At 32.1% G+C, this 18,330-nt stretch overlaps 1 protein-coding gene across 3 annotated transcripts in view; it reads right to left on the bottom strand.

Moving 5' to 3' along the window:
• The window catches only part of LOC145297630 (HSPB1-associated protein 1-like), a 35,608-nt gene that overhangs the window by 17,130 nt on the left and 148 nt on the right, over window positions 1-18,330 (bottom strand). Inside the window, exons 1-4 of one of the 3 annotated variants that reach the window (XM_080143732.1) lie at window positions 17,049-18,163; window positions 8,293-8,507; window positions 4,227-4,438; window positions 776-912 (exon numbers count right to left, since the gene is read on the bottom strand). In XM_080143732.1, the coding sequence (XP_079999858.1) occupies window positions 776-912; window positions 4,227-4,438; window positions 8,293-8,507; window positions 17,049-17,623 (1,139 nt within the window). In that variant the 5' untranslated portion in view covers window positions 17,624-18,163. Of the gene's footprint in view, window positions 1-775; window positions 913-4,226; window positions 4,439-8,292; window positions 8,508-14,801; window positions 14,932-17,048; window positions 18,164-18,330 lie in introns of those variants that run through there. The other 2 variants (XM_080143734.1, XM_080143733.1) reach the window with 2 other exon arrangements.

Here is an 18,330-nt window from a genome sequence, read left to right as displayed (position 1 = left end):
TTATATATTCCTTTTGTCAAACAATAAATTCTTAACTCGAATATATGATTTTCAGAATTTAACTTTAACCACTAAACTTATACATTGCTCTATTCTTAAATATTGAGCTTCTCCTTTTTGGCTAGGATCACCCTGAAAGTATTACCTCAAGTGATATCTATCAGGATATTTCACCTGATTTTTAATCTGTGTCTTACCTCACTTATATATAAAAAAAAAAATAACTCTTATCCCTGAGTGGACTTCGGGCCTTGATAAGTGGTGACCACCATGTAAAAAAAATATATATATATATATATATATATATATATATATATATATATATATATATATATATATATATATATATAAAACATTATTGCTTTTCCTATTTTGATAAGTTTTGCTTGGTTAATGATATATTCTTTGTTGTCAATGTTCCTATTTACTTGCTTCCCCATGAGGACAGAGTTAGATCGGTTTTTAATGTGGGGAAAATCCAGCTTCCCAAAAAGGGGCACTTTGGATAGGAACAAAAATAAAACTTGTCCTAGTCATGAAAGATTTCTCCTCCATTGATTTTATTATACATATACATCACAAGGAATACACATGGACGCAACATGCAATTCATCTTTTAAATTATATTTCAAGTTTTGTTTACAAAATAAATAGAGACAAAATCTCCATTAAAGTAAGGCTTATCAAATTTGATTGCAAATAAGAAATCATTGCAAAACATGGCAAAAACGACTCACTAAGATAATTAACTGACTGTGTGTATCAATGCACTGACCTTCCATACAGCTGGGCCACTAGATTAAAACCATAGGTATCATAATGACATGGTGTATGGGCACCCTGAGTGCCAAGCCAGACATAATTCTGAAATGGTTCTTCTTCAACTAAGCCAAAACAACTCCAGTCAATAGCCTACAAGACAAGAAAGAAAAGAATCTCATCATTTACCATTTTCAATTCAAAAAAATACAATACATGATGCACCCCCACCCTAAAATGCCACCCATGCAAATGTTAATAAAAAATTCTAAATATAGTCTGAAATCCAACTCTATTTAGTACAAATAAGCTTCATAACATAAAGCATAACAATGTACATCTAAAAATAAGAATAGGTTTAATGCATCCAAAATTCATACTAGAACCTGTGGCGTAATGGATACAATACCAAACAAAATTCAATTCTAAGTAACACTCTTCTGGAGGTACAAAGTTCAATCCTCAGTGTGGTCAATTGCAAATTACTTATAAAAGAAAAGACTTCTACCTCATCATGGATAATGAGAACATGATACCAATAAAGAGTTCTGTTTGAAAAATCATGCAGATTCCTGAGTTCAACAAAAAGACTCACAAGTTCAACAAGATAGAAAATATTTAAAATTTTATTATTTTGACAGATAAAAATTTGGAGATGAAGATCTGCTGAATGTGAAATCTGTTAAGGATAATACATTCTAGTGATCAGACAAACACCAACGTATCCTCACATATCACTAAAGGATCATAAAACAAAGACTGTTGGATATTCGTAACTTGAACGTGGTGGACAAGTCAGGCATATTGACTGAAGTTTATTTGGATTATTTGGACTATTGTTCTCATCTTCAGTGTTATTCTCACAACGTTTTGGTCCATGTAACCTCTGATCTTCTTCAGGTGTATCTTATTGATCTTGGGAATCTACACCTGAAGATGGTTGGAGGTTACATTGATTAAAACCTTGTAAGAATAACACTCAAGATGAGAACAGTAGTCCAAATAATCCAAATAAACTTCAATCTATATGCCTAACTTGTCCACCACATTTCAGTTACGAATGTCCAACAGTCTTTGTTTTATCATCATTCAGTGATATGCGAGGACACTTTCGTGATTGTCTGATCACTAGAATGTATTATCCTTAATGAACTTCACACTCAGCAGATCTTAAATCCCAAATTTTTATCTGTCAAAATAATCTCCAGATTTCTCCTGGACTGAAGAGTGCCATTATTGATAAGATGCACTTTTGAGGCTTATCATTAAATGGTGATAAAACAAAGACTGTTGGACAATCATGACTAAAACTTGGTGGACAAGTCAAGCATAGACTGAAGTTTATTTGAGTTAAATGTGGTTGCACTGCATAAATGATTGTGAATTTTATTAACAATTGCATGAATGACATTGGGGGAGGCACCCTATACTTCTATATGAAGAATGGGGAAATCTATGAGATATGCATGCATACTGTTGAAACATGACTATCAGGATTAACAAGTATTAAGTATAGAAAAAAAGGTTTACAACAAAAAAAAATATATGTGGTGAATGGTTTAATTTAACAATCGCTAGTTTGAGCTATCAACTCCCATTATATTTTATTTTTCGTTTTTTTATTGTTCTTCTGGTTTTCATTTTTTTAATAAGAACAATTCCATTCTTCTCATTTAGGTAATATATGACAATTACATTCTTAAAAACTAAAAAAAATTAAAGAAAAAGACTAGGAACCACTAAGACAAAGTGCAGTACCAGAACAGATACTACACCCCAATCACAGCCAAAAGATCCAGAAAATCCCATGAGCTCTTGTTAGTTATTGTTCTTTTTTATAGGAAAAACAGATGATTTCATCTTCCTTATTTAGGTACCACATGACATGTAGATAATAGAAAATCTGGTTCTTTTTACTTTGTACATGTAAAACATGATAAAATTCAAAATAAATAAATATGTATTAGATACGTTTGAAGCCAAAACAACACATTATTATGAAATAAACAGATATTTATTTTGTTTGAAATTTATATTGAAATTTATAAATATATTTCAAAGATACACTTCATTATACGTATGTCTTTCTTTCTTTTTGCCATGTTGTTGTTGGATCATAGAATTAATAGAAGTCCATTTGTTGTTCTTACGAGCAAGGTTTCTCCAATGGTAAACAAACTCTGCGTATTTCAATAAGAAATAGTTTTCTTTTAGATTATTCAAACTACTGCTCTCGCCTTATTAAAACTATAAAATTGTCAAAACAGAGCATCTTATGCTGCCATAGTTTAAAAATGATGGCATCCATAATATTATCACATAAGTAACATTTCAAAAAAAACTAAAACAATAATTGTCTGTTAAAATGTAAAAAACAAAACAAAATATGTCTCTCTAAATGTTGTCATGCAAACATCAGATTTAACAGAAAAACAATAAAGTAGAATACCGCCATCACCACCTCCACTGAGTCAAATCGTTTCTATGTATATACATTTAATACCTCAGCCAGTTGTAAATCTATATCTATAAAGTGAACGGGTGTGTGTATCTGTCTGTCTGTGTGTCTGTATGTGTACATTTCCATACGCAATAACTCTGTCAATTTTAAGTCTACAGACTCAAAATTTGATATACAGGCTACTGAGATTTGGGAAAATTGATGTGATCATTTTCGGACAGAAATTTGGCAACTAAGGGGTCAAAGTTCAACGATTTGACCTTTGAGAACTCTACAAAACTTCTCCTACAATTTTGGTCTAAACACTTGAAATTTTAGATGTAGGTTCCTTGGACACGAATCTAACTTAATAACTTGATTTGAACCCAAAACAATAAATTTTAAGGGGTCATAATAGGGGTCAAAGTTTAAAAAATTAACCGCCTTTTTTTTTTTGCTCAACATACACCTCCAAATACCCGGGCAACGCCAGGCACTCATGCTAGTATAAATTAAATAGACATTTAAAAATGTATATATATATATATATTTAGTAGTATTTCATTAGATTTGAGGAAATTGTATAACTATATAAAAACATTCTAATCTTATTTTTTTTTTTTTTTACTTGATTCTTATTTTTAGTAAAAACTAGCATTTTGCTGAATTTGGTCTCCACTAAATCAGTATAAAAGCCATTGTTCTTATTCTTTTTCTTCTTCAGCAGCCAGCAATTACAAATAACAGGTTGGTTAGGATGCTACAGATTTCAAACAAAGTTAACATCAATAAACACACAATATTTTAGAACAAATAGAAAATTCAAATAAAATATTTATCTCTAGGGATGGAGATTATTAAAAAAAAAACATATATATATATATAAAGAGAGAGAGAGAGAGAGATAAACAGATATATATATACATATATATATATATATATATATATATATATATATATATATATATATATATATATATATATATATATATATAGATTAAAATAATAGAAACAAGCGATGAATTACCTTGTTAACTGCTGCTTTTTCTTGGACAAAACTGTCAAGATTTTTGTAGTCAAGGTAGCACCAAAATATTTTGGGGTCATAAGAAGCCAGACTAGAATACTCATCTTCATCTTCATTTCCATCATTGGTTCGTCCCTTGATCCAGCTTAGCAATTCATCCACAGAAGCCATGACATGATAGCAATCACCTTCCCACTGAATGGCACCAGCTTCTGAAAGAAATAAAAATAAAAGAACAAAACATTCATAAAATTGCTAGTGACAGAGAATCTTGCATTAAAGAGCCAGTTGGACTGAGAGGGAGAGATGAAGAAGAAAATGTTAAGTAAGAAATCAAAGCTAACAATCATTCCTTACAATTCTGAACTTTTTTAGATGAGGAATGATTGCTCGTATTATTTGGATTCTTCAAATCACTGTTCTCATCTTGAGTTTTGGTCAATGTAATCTCCGACCATCTTTAGGTGTATATTGTCCAACTTAAGAATATTTTTGTTGAACTCGGGAATCTTCATGGAATTTTGAACAGATCCTTCATTTAACCAACAGAAGCAGCACACTCTCACTTTGTCAGCCATGAGTAGAAATCTCTAGTATAAATTTTAGTTTTGAACCTATTTCTGTTTCTAGTTATAAATATTACTATTGAATTTAAAGCACATAAGGGGAAGACGTCTTAAGCCGCCATGTTTGATTTTGAGAAAAGATTATATTTATATTTCCAAGATTCTGTAAAAAAAAAATACTTGATCACAAATTAAGTGATTTTATTTTGTATGAAAACTTTATTCCATAACGAGTACATACAACATAATTTTTTTTTTCAATATTTTCATTGTTTAATGCCTTGATTAAACTGTACAAGTACCCTTTGATGGTATGATGACATTGAAAGAATGGATGAGAGTTCTTGGCTTAGTAAACATTGAACAGTTACGGTAGTAGGATCAGTTCACAGGGGAAGATCAAGGAAAACATAGAAGTTAGTGATAAGAATAGACTTGGGAGAAGGATAAATAAAAAACATGACCAGAAACAGGTTAGTTTGAAAGTAAATTTCTAAAAACCATCCAATGCATGCCATCATGTTAAACAAACATTAAACCTAATATGATAATGATGATGGTTTTCTCTTGCATCTTAATCCTTCTCTGAATTACATTGAGTAACTACCACACTACACTTACCTATGCCTTATTTTCTATAACCATTCTACAACTCTGTAGCGATAAAAATTGAAGCAACAACAACAAAAAAAAAACAACTTCATTATTTGCTCTGGGCAGCATATTATTTTCTTATTGATATATTTTGTTTAATTTAAACATGATTCGAATCAGACTTTTTTTCTAATCGCCATAGTATAATGGAGAATTACAATTGAACTGACTAGAGGCTAGCATTGTCTAGTAGTGTTTTGGAGAGGCTTGTAGTGCCTAGTGTTGTTGGAAGTTAAGGTAATTGCCGATCTCGGCATGGGGTTATGAGATGATCTTTAAGGATCAGAAGGGAATTTAGTTTGATATGCATCAATTTGCATATCATTAAGGCTTCGCCCCCAACCTCCCCAAAAAATGACATAATAAAAAACCTGAAGTCAAGATGGCAGAGAGTCGAGTTCTGAGAACCAAACTGAACAGGTCAGAATTTACAATGTCGTTTGAATGCTACCATTGTATTTTGAAGAGGATGCATTGGCCTTCTACTTAAGATGGACGAACGTTGAGGCAACTGAAGCGAGTTGAAACCATTTTTGTTTTTTTGAATATATTAAAATACGATTCGGTTGAATGTTAAATGCGCATTCGAAAGTCAAAGTGAAAATTCGTCAGGCTGTCGATAATTTTAAATATGTATTCAAAAGTTGAACTTTGCAAAAATTTGTTATGCTATGGGGAAGTTTAAATATGCATTCGAAGATCGAACTTTGTGGTAATTTGTCTGATTATGAAGATTTTTTTATATGCACACGTAAGTCGAACTTTGAAAATCTGTCATTCTATAGAAGAATTTTGAATGACAATTCGAACTTTGAAATTCGTTATCGTTGCAAAAAATTGAATTACGAATCAAGTTTGACTTTTGAGGTGTGCATTGTTAAGTTATATAAATGGTTTAAGTTACAATTCTAGCCAAACGATTAAATTTTTTTTTTAGAATTCGCGTTGTAGCATGGGCCAATTGTGGTTGGTCAGAGAGGTTAATGATGAAACAGAGCCAAACGAGTTACATGAGGCAGAAGTAGAAACAAATGCTCGTAAAGAAGCCCCACTTCTGCTAAGGAGTACCCGACAAAAATGACCATTGCCGGGATGCTGCCTGTGTGATCATGGGATCAATGAGGGATGTGACAACAGTCATAGAAATAAGCATCCACGGGTGGTGTGTGCATCTTATAAAAAGTCACCAACACTCAAAAACCCGACCGATAGGAAATGAAAAGGTGACATATGCAAATTAAGATGTGGTCAAATTTGAGCATATGAAAAGCCGGTATTTCTTTCATTGGCGACTTGGAGTCATTTGAAAGTACCGTGAATTCATGTATCAGCGGGAAGAAAGAAAGATGGATTTTCTGTGAACGTCAAAACAGGAAAAGAAACAGGATTGTCGTTTTTGCATGTGCCAAGAACATTGCAAGCTGGAGAAAAAAAACTTTATTTTTCTTTGCATGAACGTTTAACGGTATTCGGCTGTTTAAAGACAAATTTTAATTTCAACCCTAGAGAAACATCTTACAATTTTTTTTTCTTGATCTGAATGTAGATTTTCAAAAATTTTTGTAAAAATTGTCCAATAATTATTCATAGTATTTTTTATAACAGCAAAAAGAATATTGTTTTGTTTTATTTTTTTTTTTTCAATTAAATTTTCATTGAATTATCTTCATAATACTGGTGCTACCAGATCAGGCTGTCTGAAGATATTGGTTTCCTGAGATAAAATGCACCTAACATTGATGTTTTTTTTTCTATTCCCTTTCGCAAAATTTAATTATGTTCTGCAAAACCAAAGCCAACAGCCCACCTTTCTCCTCCCCTTTTCTTTTTTCCCTTTTCTTTTTCTCCCTCCCCACTTTCTGACTGGTTTCCTAACTTAAAATGTACCAAACATTAATACTATAACCCTTTTCCCTCTCCCATTGCAAAACTCATGCTTGTTCTGCAGGGCAGGGAACAAAAGCAGCAAAATCCACTACAAGACAAACAAACAGAGAGTTTAAAGAATAAAAACTTTCTATAAAATAACTAAACTAAACTCCATGAATGGGTGTTTGATTATATAAGGAATTTGAAACGTGGAACTTTTTTTCCAAAATTACTGGATTCGGCATTAAATAACCCGAAAAGGGTTGATATTCTGTAAAATGAACAAATAATCTTTATAAGAATAGAAATAATATATTTTCATTAAAACAATATTTTCAATTAATTTTTCATTGAATTATCTTTATACTGACAGGAATAATATATTTTTCATTAAAGAAATTGGCCAGCATTTGCTCGAAACAAATCATGAAACTTTCATCCGGCACTTTCTGATCTTTTCCGTAAACGACTTGGATGATTCTGACGACAGCGCAGTTCTTATTCTGCATAAGTACTAAAATAATCCCTTAAAATAACCCCTATCGTTAAATTTGTAACTCCGATTAATTCAAAATTACAACAACAATATACCTTTTTTTTTTTATTACATAGGCATCACCAGTTATCAAGGCCAAGAGGCCACGAGGATAAGGGTTAAAGAGTGTACAGTAGAAATTGGACAATATAGTAATCGTTAGTAATGGAAATTTGGTAAATATGGAACAGCTCATCAAAAACTTGTTTACGTTAGACTTGAACACAACCATATTGTAGTCAGCTGAAAAGCAGGAAAACGGAAGACAATTCCATAGGCGTGCAGTTCTAAGAAAGAAGCTTTGCTCATGGAATCTACGCTTAGGTTTAGGCACAGATAAAGAGTGGGGGAAATTTATTTATTTATTTATTTATTTATACTCCTATGGCAAATTATGGGTTTTCTTTGTTTTTGTTTTTTCAATAAATTAATAAGGACTTACTTTCAAAACAATTTCGACACTGTAGTCTACAGTTAAATTTTATATCTCTTGCAATAGAGGCAAGATAACTGGGAGTCCATCGAGCAGTTTCTTTTTCTGGCATCACATTGGAGAGTAACAAGGGGAGACAAGCCAGCTGAGTTGATTTGGTAGAATCATGGGTAGAACAGTTGGACTGAGAAGACATCTTGGTTCCTTTTGAATAACTGTCAGGTCTATAAATAAAAATCAAAAAGGCAACATGAAATCAGAAAAATTATAACACCAACAGGCATTTTTACCTAATATCATGAGATCAGCATTCAAATACGTAAATGGACAATAGCATAAAAATAAATCTGAAATCATTGTGAGTTTTCCAACTTTGAGGTCTTGGCCTCCTTCCATCCCGACTTTTTTCTGGGAGAATGCTAAAAACAAAACATTGATTTTCCAGAATAACTAACAAAGCAAAAAAAAGGGTGAAAAAAAATAAACACACAACAATTAAATACCAAAGGCAAGATAAGTTACTCTTCTACGTACCTGAATAAGTTTTTTGTGTTTCAACTTATTTTAAAATGTATTTTTAATTAGAAATAAAGGTAGTGTAAAGCCTGTCAAGCTAGAACAAAAAACAAAATGCTGGTCAAATTCGAGCCATATACAAGCCTCGATATTGACTCAAAAATCGAAAATTAAACAAAATACTGATAGAACATTACATTTTCACATGATTAGCAACTGGCTGGGAGTTCAATAATTTGTTTAATTTTCGATTTTTAGTTGAGGCTCTACTATGGCCCGAATTTGACCAGCATTTTGTATTTAATTTTAACTTGACACGCTTTACACTAACTTTATTGTTTAGTTAAAAAAACACTTTAAAATAAGTTAAAATACAAAATAAAACTTATCCAGGTAGATAGAAGAGCAACTTATCTTGCCTTTGGTAATATTTATTTGTTGTGTACTTATTTTTTAACCCCATTTTTGTTTTGCTAGCTATTCTAGAAAATCATCCAAAATCCTTGTATGATTTATTGGGATAAGTCGTGCACAATAAGTAGTGACATAGTTGCATTTAAGATGTTAGTTCGACTGCATTAACAAAACTGATAATGCGTACGTGATAACAAAATGCCTACACAACAATTAGCCGATCAGCATGTTAGGCACGAAAGTAAAACGCTTCAACAATGTTCAATGTGATCATTTATAAAAGCTCAAGCAATCGAACAATTAATTAAATTGCAACTAGATGACACTGACATGTCATTACTCCATGTCAAAACAATACATACATTTCTATCCAGCAGCCTCATGCGGGTTTGATCTCAGCTAGAATCATTGTTAAAGAAATACTACTTGCTATATTCGTCACACATGTGAAGCTATCAACCAGATACAAACACCAGCATCGCATAGTTTATTTTACCTTAAAATAGTATTATTTAGATTTCTAGGTACAAGCAAAAATGGTAGAATAAAGATTGGAGAACATAGATTTGAAAGTCGGTTTAACATAATTTTTTGTAGGTTTCCGACTACTTTTTGATTGTATTTGAAAGATTAAAGACTGAAGTAAATTTCCAAAAGGAAAAAAGTATTTGTACACGTGAAAAAAAGTTATGAAAAATGTTTTCACAGCAAGCTAACTAATTCAGCTAAATTTTGAAGTTAAATAACTTCATTGTAAAAATCCTTTGAAAGATAAATATTAGTTTTCTGGGTCTATTTCAAAAATAATTAGTAAAGTCCTAAGATATTGAATTAAATAAAAAAAAAAACACCTTGTTTGTGCAAAAAAATAGAGATTCTCGCTACGTTCAACTGAAAGAAAAAAATATCCTTGTCACATGGATTTTTTTTTGTTTAAATGCCTCCCCACGAGGGCATGGTTAAACAAAAGGTCGATTTTTAATGTGGAGGGGAAACCAGCTCCCCAAAAAGAAGCACTCTGTTTAGTAACAAAAAATAAAAAATGCATCAGTCATAAAGGATTTCTGCTCCATTAACCGAGACCAAAAAAGTGTAGTGCGGCATCAGAACAGATACTACACTTGAATCTCAGACAGTCGAAAATGATGTCAAGTAATTAAAGGGAAGTAAGGGGTACTGTTTTTCCTTTTTTACTCCCAGCCATGCATTCGTACATTCCTATCATGAACGTTTGTCTAATTTTTACCATTTTTTTAATTTAATTATTTTTCTATGTTCCTGCTTTTAAATTTAAAAAAAAAACACATACTCTTGTCAGATAATTTTGTCTGTCTTTCTCCCACAATGAAATGTTCGCTTATTCAACTAAGCAGCAGCAGCAGTGCCTTTCTTCTTGTTTCTCTCTCATGTGACAATAAACTCAGACATTAATAAGACAGCATCCAAAAAACATGAAAACTTGTGTCAAACAAAAAAATTCATCTTTTTATGCTGCTGCCTCTGACTCCCAACAAGGCCTAAATTTACGTACTTGTATTATTTTTGGATCGGAAGGGTTTCAGGTTCGAGTACTAGTGCTCCTCTACAGCAGGCACCCGCCAACTGTAGGCACTTATTAGTATGTCTCTCTACACCGTTACCATACATGCAGACTTTGGAATTAATACCAAAGCAAAAACTTAGCGATAGCATGTCAATTAAAAAGAAAATATAAAAGGAAAAATTGTCTTGTACTTCACAAGAGAATGATATTGCATTAAAAATTTGGAACTTTTAAATAAATATATATATTTTTTTTTACAAAGGAGTCACTGGAGGCCACTCAAGAATAAGGGTTAATGAGTGTACAGTAGTAAATGGGAGAATATAGTATTAATCGTTAGTTGTAGTCATTTGGTAAATTAGATTACAAAGAGAGACGGCTCATCAAGAACTTGTTCATGTTGGATTTAAAGGCAACCATATTGTAGTCAGCTGGAAAACAGGGAAACTAAAGAGAGTTCCACATGCATGCAGTTCTAAGAAAGAAGCTTTGTTCATGGAATCTACATTTCAGGCTAGGCACAGATAAAGAGTGGGGGAAATTATTGATAATGATTTCAGCTAGACGAGTGTTTCTCGTGAAAGATTGGCGAGAAGAGACCATAGATGAGCACTTGCCATGAAAAAGATTTATAAAATAATAATTGGATTGTTTAGCTTCCAACAGCCTTTTTTTTTTTTAAAAACTGTTTTATTTTTTTTTACCTTTCTGCTACACATTTACACAATCATTTGACCTTCGGGTTGGCTCAAAGCGTAGTATACGTTCTGTCGTCAGTCAGAAAATGTTAGATCTTTTTAGATTGAGGCATTTTTTTTAATAGATAAGGTGTGAAATCAAATGTTGTAATGGAGTTAACAAGAATGAAAGAAGACGCCTATTGACATTAGTCTTGTAAGGATCACATAAGCCATCCATTAAAATAAATGGCAAATGAATTAAAAGTAGTTTCAACATTTAAATACTTGGAAAGCATGATCATGAACAACAATCGTATTGACAAAAGTGAACTGGCGAATCCAAAATGCATGTGCTTCCTTTGGTAAACTGGATAAGCATCTATGGTCAAGAAAGGGCACCAGACTGGTGACAAAATGCAAAAATGTACAAAAATTAGTAGTACTGCCAGCCTTGGTCTACTCTTTCAAAACCTACACCTTATATTCGGACCACATGTCACTTGCCTTTGGTAATATTTATTTGTTGTGTATTTATGTTTTTAACCCCATTTTTTTTCTTTTGTTAGCTATTCTAGAAAATACCTCCTCATGAGAATAATGAAAATCGGGTGGAATGATTCTGTGAAGAAAGTAGAAGTCCTAAAAAGAGCAAATAGGGACAGCATAGAAGCAATGCTTGCAGCCACACAACTGCGTTGGACCGATCATGTTGTAAGAATGGCGGATGACAAGATCCTGAAAATGCTCCTCTATGGAGAGCTAAAGTGGGCAAAAACTGGTACAAAGACGTAGTTGAATGCCACCTAAAGGAAATGAGCATTGATATCCAAACTGGGAGGCACAAGCAAGTGATTGAGGGAGATAGTGCAGCAGTCTACACAAAGGGAAAGTAGTGATGGAAAATAGGAGAGAGGTCACAGCCCAGCAGAGACACTTCTAGAAACACAATCTCAGCTGCTTCGCATGTGCTACCTGCGGAAAGATGTTCCACACCAGGTGAGGAGAGCTTCAACATCGGTGGATAATGCACCAAGCCTCTGTCTAGTCGTCTTCAGACATGAATGTCTGCGGGCAATGGAAAGATTAAGTCTATAGGAAGGAGGAAAACAGTCAGCAGGAAGAGAGTTCCACAAGCCTGCGGCTCTTGGAAAGAAGCTGCTAGAATAGGAAGCTGTATTACAATGAGGTATCAAAATAGTGAATTGATGGAGACCACTAGACCAACAAGTCAAACGAGCTGGAACAAAGGAAGCAGGGATTAGATCAGACAGTTACGAAGAATTTTATTCTCCATTAAAACAAGGTTCACCATGAGTATCACTGTAACGTGGGGGGGGGGGGGGAGAAACTGCATATTCACCACAATGAAAACTAATTTCGACCTTGTGGCGAGACAAATAAGAATAAGAATATCTTTAGCTTCAGTCTGTCCCTTTTCAAGATATTGTGCTGAGAAAAAAGATAAGATCATGAAGAAAAGAGTGACGGAGAAGGAAAGGGAGAGGGATATAGGGGAGAGTAAAAGGAAAAGAGACCATAGGATAAGGTTGGAGGAGAATAGTTGGTACTAGTGCACTTATTGATCCGTGCTGAAATAATAACATTATTATTTAGAAAGCCATTCTTAGCATTGGGAGGCGAGGATGTTTTGTATCTATTCTATACTTTAACCTTACAATTTAATAAAAACAGATATCATAAAACTTTAATTAAACTTGAAAATACTATTTTTAAAAAAATAGCATGGTCAATAAATGCAGTAGCACCAAATAGTGGGAAGGATGAGAAATAAAAAAGAATAATAAAAAGAAAAAAGAAGAGGAATCAGGAGGAAGAGTAAGGTTGGTTGGTAGTTTTTGTTTTACGGCATATCAACCCTTTTCAGGTTATTTAATGCCGAATCCGGTGATTTTGAAGAAAATTTTTTTAATAGAATATATTTGTTTTTTGCAAGTCAGTTTCTTGGGACCCTAACAGGTACTACCACTAGAGTCAAAATGTCATATCTGTTCTCTCCTCAATTGTAGAGAAGTCCTTCTAGATTGAGGCTTTTTTTTTTGGTGGGGCTCAATTTGGAGTTCCCTTTTGGGGGAGCTAAATTCACACCAGAGTTAAAACTGATCTTGTATCTAACTTTACCCTCATTCAGCTTACTCTTTCCTCTATTTTTAATCTTCACTTCTTTCTTTCTTCTGAAAGGGGATTTACTAAAGTTATTTGGTACTCATGCAGAGAGTGATCCGTGCTGAAATAATAACGCTATTATTCAAAAAGCCATTGTTAACATGGGGAGGGGAAGGGGTTCTGTACCTATTCTGTACTTTAACCTTACAATTGAATAAAAAAACAGATATCATAAAACTTTAATTAAATGTGGAAATACGATTTTAAAAATAGCGCAGATCACTCTCTGCATTAGCACCGTTTATTTGGATAGTCACTCAGAATATGAACCGTGCTATTTTTTTTAAATAGGATTTTCAAGTTAAATTCAATTTTTATGGTATATTTTGTTTATAAAATTGTTAGGTGAAAGTAAAAAAAAATAAGGCTCCTCCTCTTCCCATGTTAAGAATAGGTTTCTAAATAATGACGTTATTATTTCAGTGTGCCAGCATTTGATTTCCACTGACGCCGTGCAGCGTGTGAGAAATAATAAAAAAGCATTTTTGATGGACATGTTAACTCAATATTTTTAATCAACAAAAATAATTCCTGCTTGTTTTGAAAAATAAAGTTAACAAGCCTGTATGAAAATTTTAAAAAATAATAATAATAAAAACAGGAAACTGGACAAACGGAATCAGATTTCTCCTGGGTAGCACAAATGGTGGGTCTAAACTTTCAATAGAAATGACAACAACTAGGAGAATTTTTGTAGGAATTTTTGACACCCCTAAAACGAAACTGCGAATAAAATATAAAAAAACTCGTAATTTCTCTTTTAAAGGTGGGTTGTTTATTTTCTTTATGGATTATACTTCCAAAATAAACTATTAAAGTTGTATAAAAAGTAATAGAAATATTTTTAAAAAAATAGTAATGAAATTAATTGAATTTTACGAGTTCAGTATTTTTCAATTTTTAAATTTTAAAAATCTATCAAAATTTTTCTATTGATTCTATTTTTACGATATTTTCAGGGTCAATGTGAAATTTTATGCTCTTTCCAATAAATCGAATATAATATTTTAGACAAACGTTTTTTTTTATTCATGCCCCCCCCCCATTTTCAAATGTCTATTAAAAAGTAAATAATTAATTTATGTACCAAAGTTTTATATATCACAAATTGAAGATAAAAGATCAATAAATAATATATTTAAATTTAAAACAAAAAAAAGTAGTGTTTTTTAGAAATTTACCTGTAAAGTCCAAAGTTTAAAACCTTTTTTAAAAAAAAAACCACGTTGTTTGTTTTTTGGGGTTCTTTTTTAATGAAACCTTGGTCCTTGCTCCTTTAATTGAAAAAAAATTAGGGCTTGAATTACATTTTTTGAGGAGTTATAAGCTTCGAAAGATAGCGGGTGGAATTATTCAATAGTTTTCACGAAATTTCTGACACTGCTAATGCTACACTTAGTCTATTCTGTCCTCCGTCGATGAAGAAATCTTTCCAGGTTAGTATTGGAATGATTAATCAAAATCAGAATCACAAATCAGAAAAATCAGAACTTTTTAGGATATCGGAATTGGTATCAGAATCAGAAAAATTTGAGCCTAATTTCTAATTCCTATAACGATTTTTGAAAAAAAAGTTTTTGATTGTTTAAAACTTTGTATTGCTTGTACTAATGATAAAATTACAAACATTTATTGATTTTTTAAACTATACCAGTACAATTAAAATCTATAGATCATAATAATGTATTCAGGTAAAAATGGCACGAGTGAATAAATAGAATAAAAAATGGCACATATGAAAAATATAGATGAAAATCACACAGTAAGTTTGTCAAAATCTTGAATATAATACAATATGTTAATGGAAACCATTAAGAAGTTTACTGAAGTAAAAAGAAAATTATATCTACATTAAAAAATAACTGACTCTCAACTAAATCCCTTCTCCTCATAAAAATGAGATTCTACTTTTTAGGTGGTTAGGCGATTTTAAAATTTGAATCGGTAATTGTATCGGAATCTGGAAAAATATTAGAATCGTCCCATCACTATTCTAGACTGAAGCAATTTAAATTTTTGGTTCCTTCCAAAGTGCTCCTTTTTTGGAGAGCTGGATTTTCCTCCACATTAAAAACCGACCTTGTGAGTAAAAAAAAAAAAAATTAGTGACTGTGTTTCTGGCAGCAGTTTGTTTAATGTTTGATTTTTGATTGAGGCTCCAACAGGCTTCTTTTTTCTTTTTTTTTTTGTGTTTTTAACAAAACGCTTAAAATAATGATTAAACACACACACAAAAGAAAAAATTAATCCAGGTAGGTAGAAGAGTAACTCTGCTTGCCTTTGGTAACATTTATTTGCTAAATATTTATTTTTGGTGTTACTGTTAATTCATTTATTGATCCGTGCTATTTCTTTTAATAGTATTTTCAAGTTTAATTAAAGTTTTATGATATCTGTTTTTATTAAATTGTAAGGTTAAAGTAGAGAATAGGTACAAAACACCTTCCCCTCCCCATGCTAAGAATGGTTTTCTAAATAATAACATTATTTCAGCGCAGATCAATAAGTGCACTAGTACCTTTTTTTTTTGTCACTCCTTTTTTTTGTTTGGTACTTGTACAGTTTAATCAAGACATTAAAAAATGAAAATATCGAGAAAAAAAAAAAAAGTTTTAAATTGTACATATCTGTTATGGAATGAAGTTCTCCAAAACAAAATTTCACTTAATTTCATCAAGCAGTTTTTGTTTTACAGTGAAAAAATCAATTGGTTATGATATCGAGCAAAAGGTTCGATTTTTAGGAAGAAAAGCTAGTATTAAAGATGGGGAGGGAGTGTCGGCGCTTTAACTGGAGTTATCTCCCCGTGGCGTTTCTAAAATTCAAACAAAATTTTTTTTTAAATCCAAGATATCTGCCTTCAATGTGCTGTCATAAAAATGTGTTTTTTTGCTGTAGAAAAAAAACTATTCGATCAAATTAAGTGAAATTTTTGGGGGAGATCTCCAGTTCAAAACGGATACGTAACCTTTTTTTCGATATTTTCATTTTTTAATGTCTGGATTAAACTGTCCAAGTACTGAATTTAACACTCATTAAATGGTGACCTATTTTTCAATATCCATACTTTTATCCATTTTTTTATCATTAGTCATTTTACATATAGTTATATTAATTATCAGTGTGGTTTTTTGACACCTTTAATATCAACGTTATCTAAATTACACTACCCCAAGCCGGGATCAATGCTACACGTTTTATTAAACGATCGTAACTGAGTAACACCAAATCATGTGATTTGCACCTATTTACAATGCCTCCCCACGGGACAGAGTTAGACACCAGGGTCGTTTTTTAACGTGGAGAAAAGGTACAAAAATAAAAAATCGTCTCAGTCGTGAAGGATTTATCCTCCACCGAAAGAGAACAAGAAATGGAAGTGCAGCATCTGAAGAACAGATACTACTAATAATGTGATTGTAGTGCACCTTAACTCATTTTTAGATCGATCTTCTTTTCTTGGAACAAGATTAAAATTGGTTTCATCCATGTAAAGAACTGGCAAACTTTGGGACTGAAATTCTAATAAAGCGCAATCCTTCCATTCTGCCTTATTATTATTGGCAGCTTCTGGTTCATAAGGAGCCTCTTTTAAAGTAAAGGTCATCGAGTCCAAGTGCTTTCTTATGCACTCTTTCGTCACATGAACATCATACTTTTCGGCCAACTTATTTACAATGTCTTGAAGAGTGACCCTAGAATAGTTTTTAATTAAGTTAGCCATAAAATTCTTATGCTCCTGCGTAATTTTATATTTTCTTGCTCCTCCCCTAGAGTCACTTTTATCAGCACCTTGGTGCAACCAACGATACGCTGTTGGCAGAGGCACACCAATTGTTCTTGCCAGCTCTTTCCAATTTCCTGCTGCGGCATGTGCAGCTAAAATCTGGGCCTTTTTTTCGCCAGCCACAGTTTTCTTGATGTAAGTCCTCTTTGGAACTGTTGCTAATTTTTCTTCGGCTTCTTTTTTAGGGATTGCTCTAGCATCATCATTAATCATCATTTTTGCTGATATGGGACTTTTTCCTTTTACTTTAGGCTCAAACAATGCTTTCTTGGTCTCAAAATTGTTTTGTTGTTGTTGGGTTTTTTTTTGTTGTTGTTTTTTTTTAATTTATATATAATGAAAACGGCCAATCATTTTCCTTATTCATGGAGGAAGTTAATTGAAAAAAGAAGTTTCAATTTACAAAAAAATAAAAATAAATAATCTAAATTTGAAGTTGTTTATTCTTATTTTAAAGTTGACTGTTATGTTTTTGGCATTTTCTCATTTTGAAGTTGGTGGTTTCATTTACGAGTTGATTATTCCTCATTTTGAAGTTGTTTTCCAATTTGAAGTTGATTGTTCTATTTTGAAGTCGAGTAATTCATTTTGACGTTGATTAACTTTTTTTACATTAAAATAAGTTCATTTTGAAGTTGACTATAATTTTAAGGTTAAAAAGTTATAGAAATAACTCTAATTAGAAAGATATCGTGAAAACGAATGGATTCATTTCGAAATGAAATGAATGCCGCTGAACAAGAACAAACAACAACAACACGTGTGACACGCAGCTTCGGTAAAGCTATCAGTATCATTAATTTAATACTTAAATAACACTGCAGATTCTTATAATGTATAGATAAAAATTGTCTTTAGAAAACAAAGAAAAAGAAATTAGGAAATTAGCGAATTAGGAATTTAAAAATATAATAATAATAATA

The sequence above is a fragment of the Euprymna scolopes genome, chromosome 18 (genome assembly GCF_053919585.1).
Source record: "Euprymna scolopes isolate OS-2025 chromosome 18, ASM5391958v1, whole genome shotgun sequence".
Lineage (NCBI taxonomy): Eukaryota > Metazoa > Mollusca > Cephalopoda > Sepiida > Sepiolidae > Euprymna > Euprymna scolopes.
The sequence above is the reverse complement of the archived record's forward strand: the minus strand, read 5'-3'. Positions and strand labels throughout refer to the sequence as shown.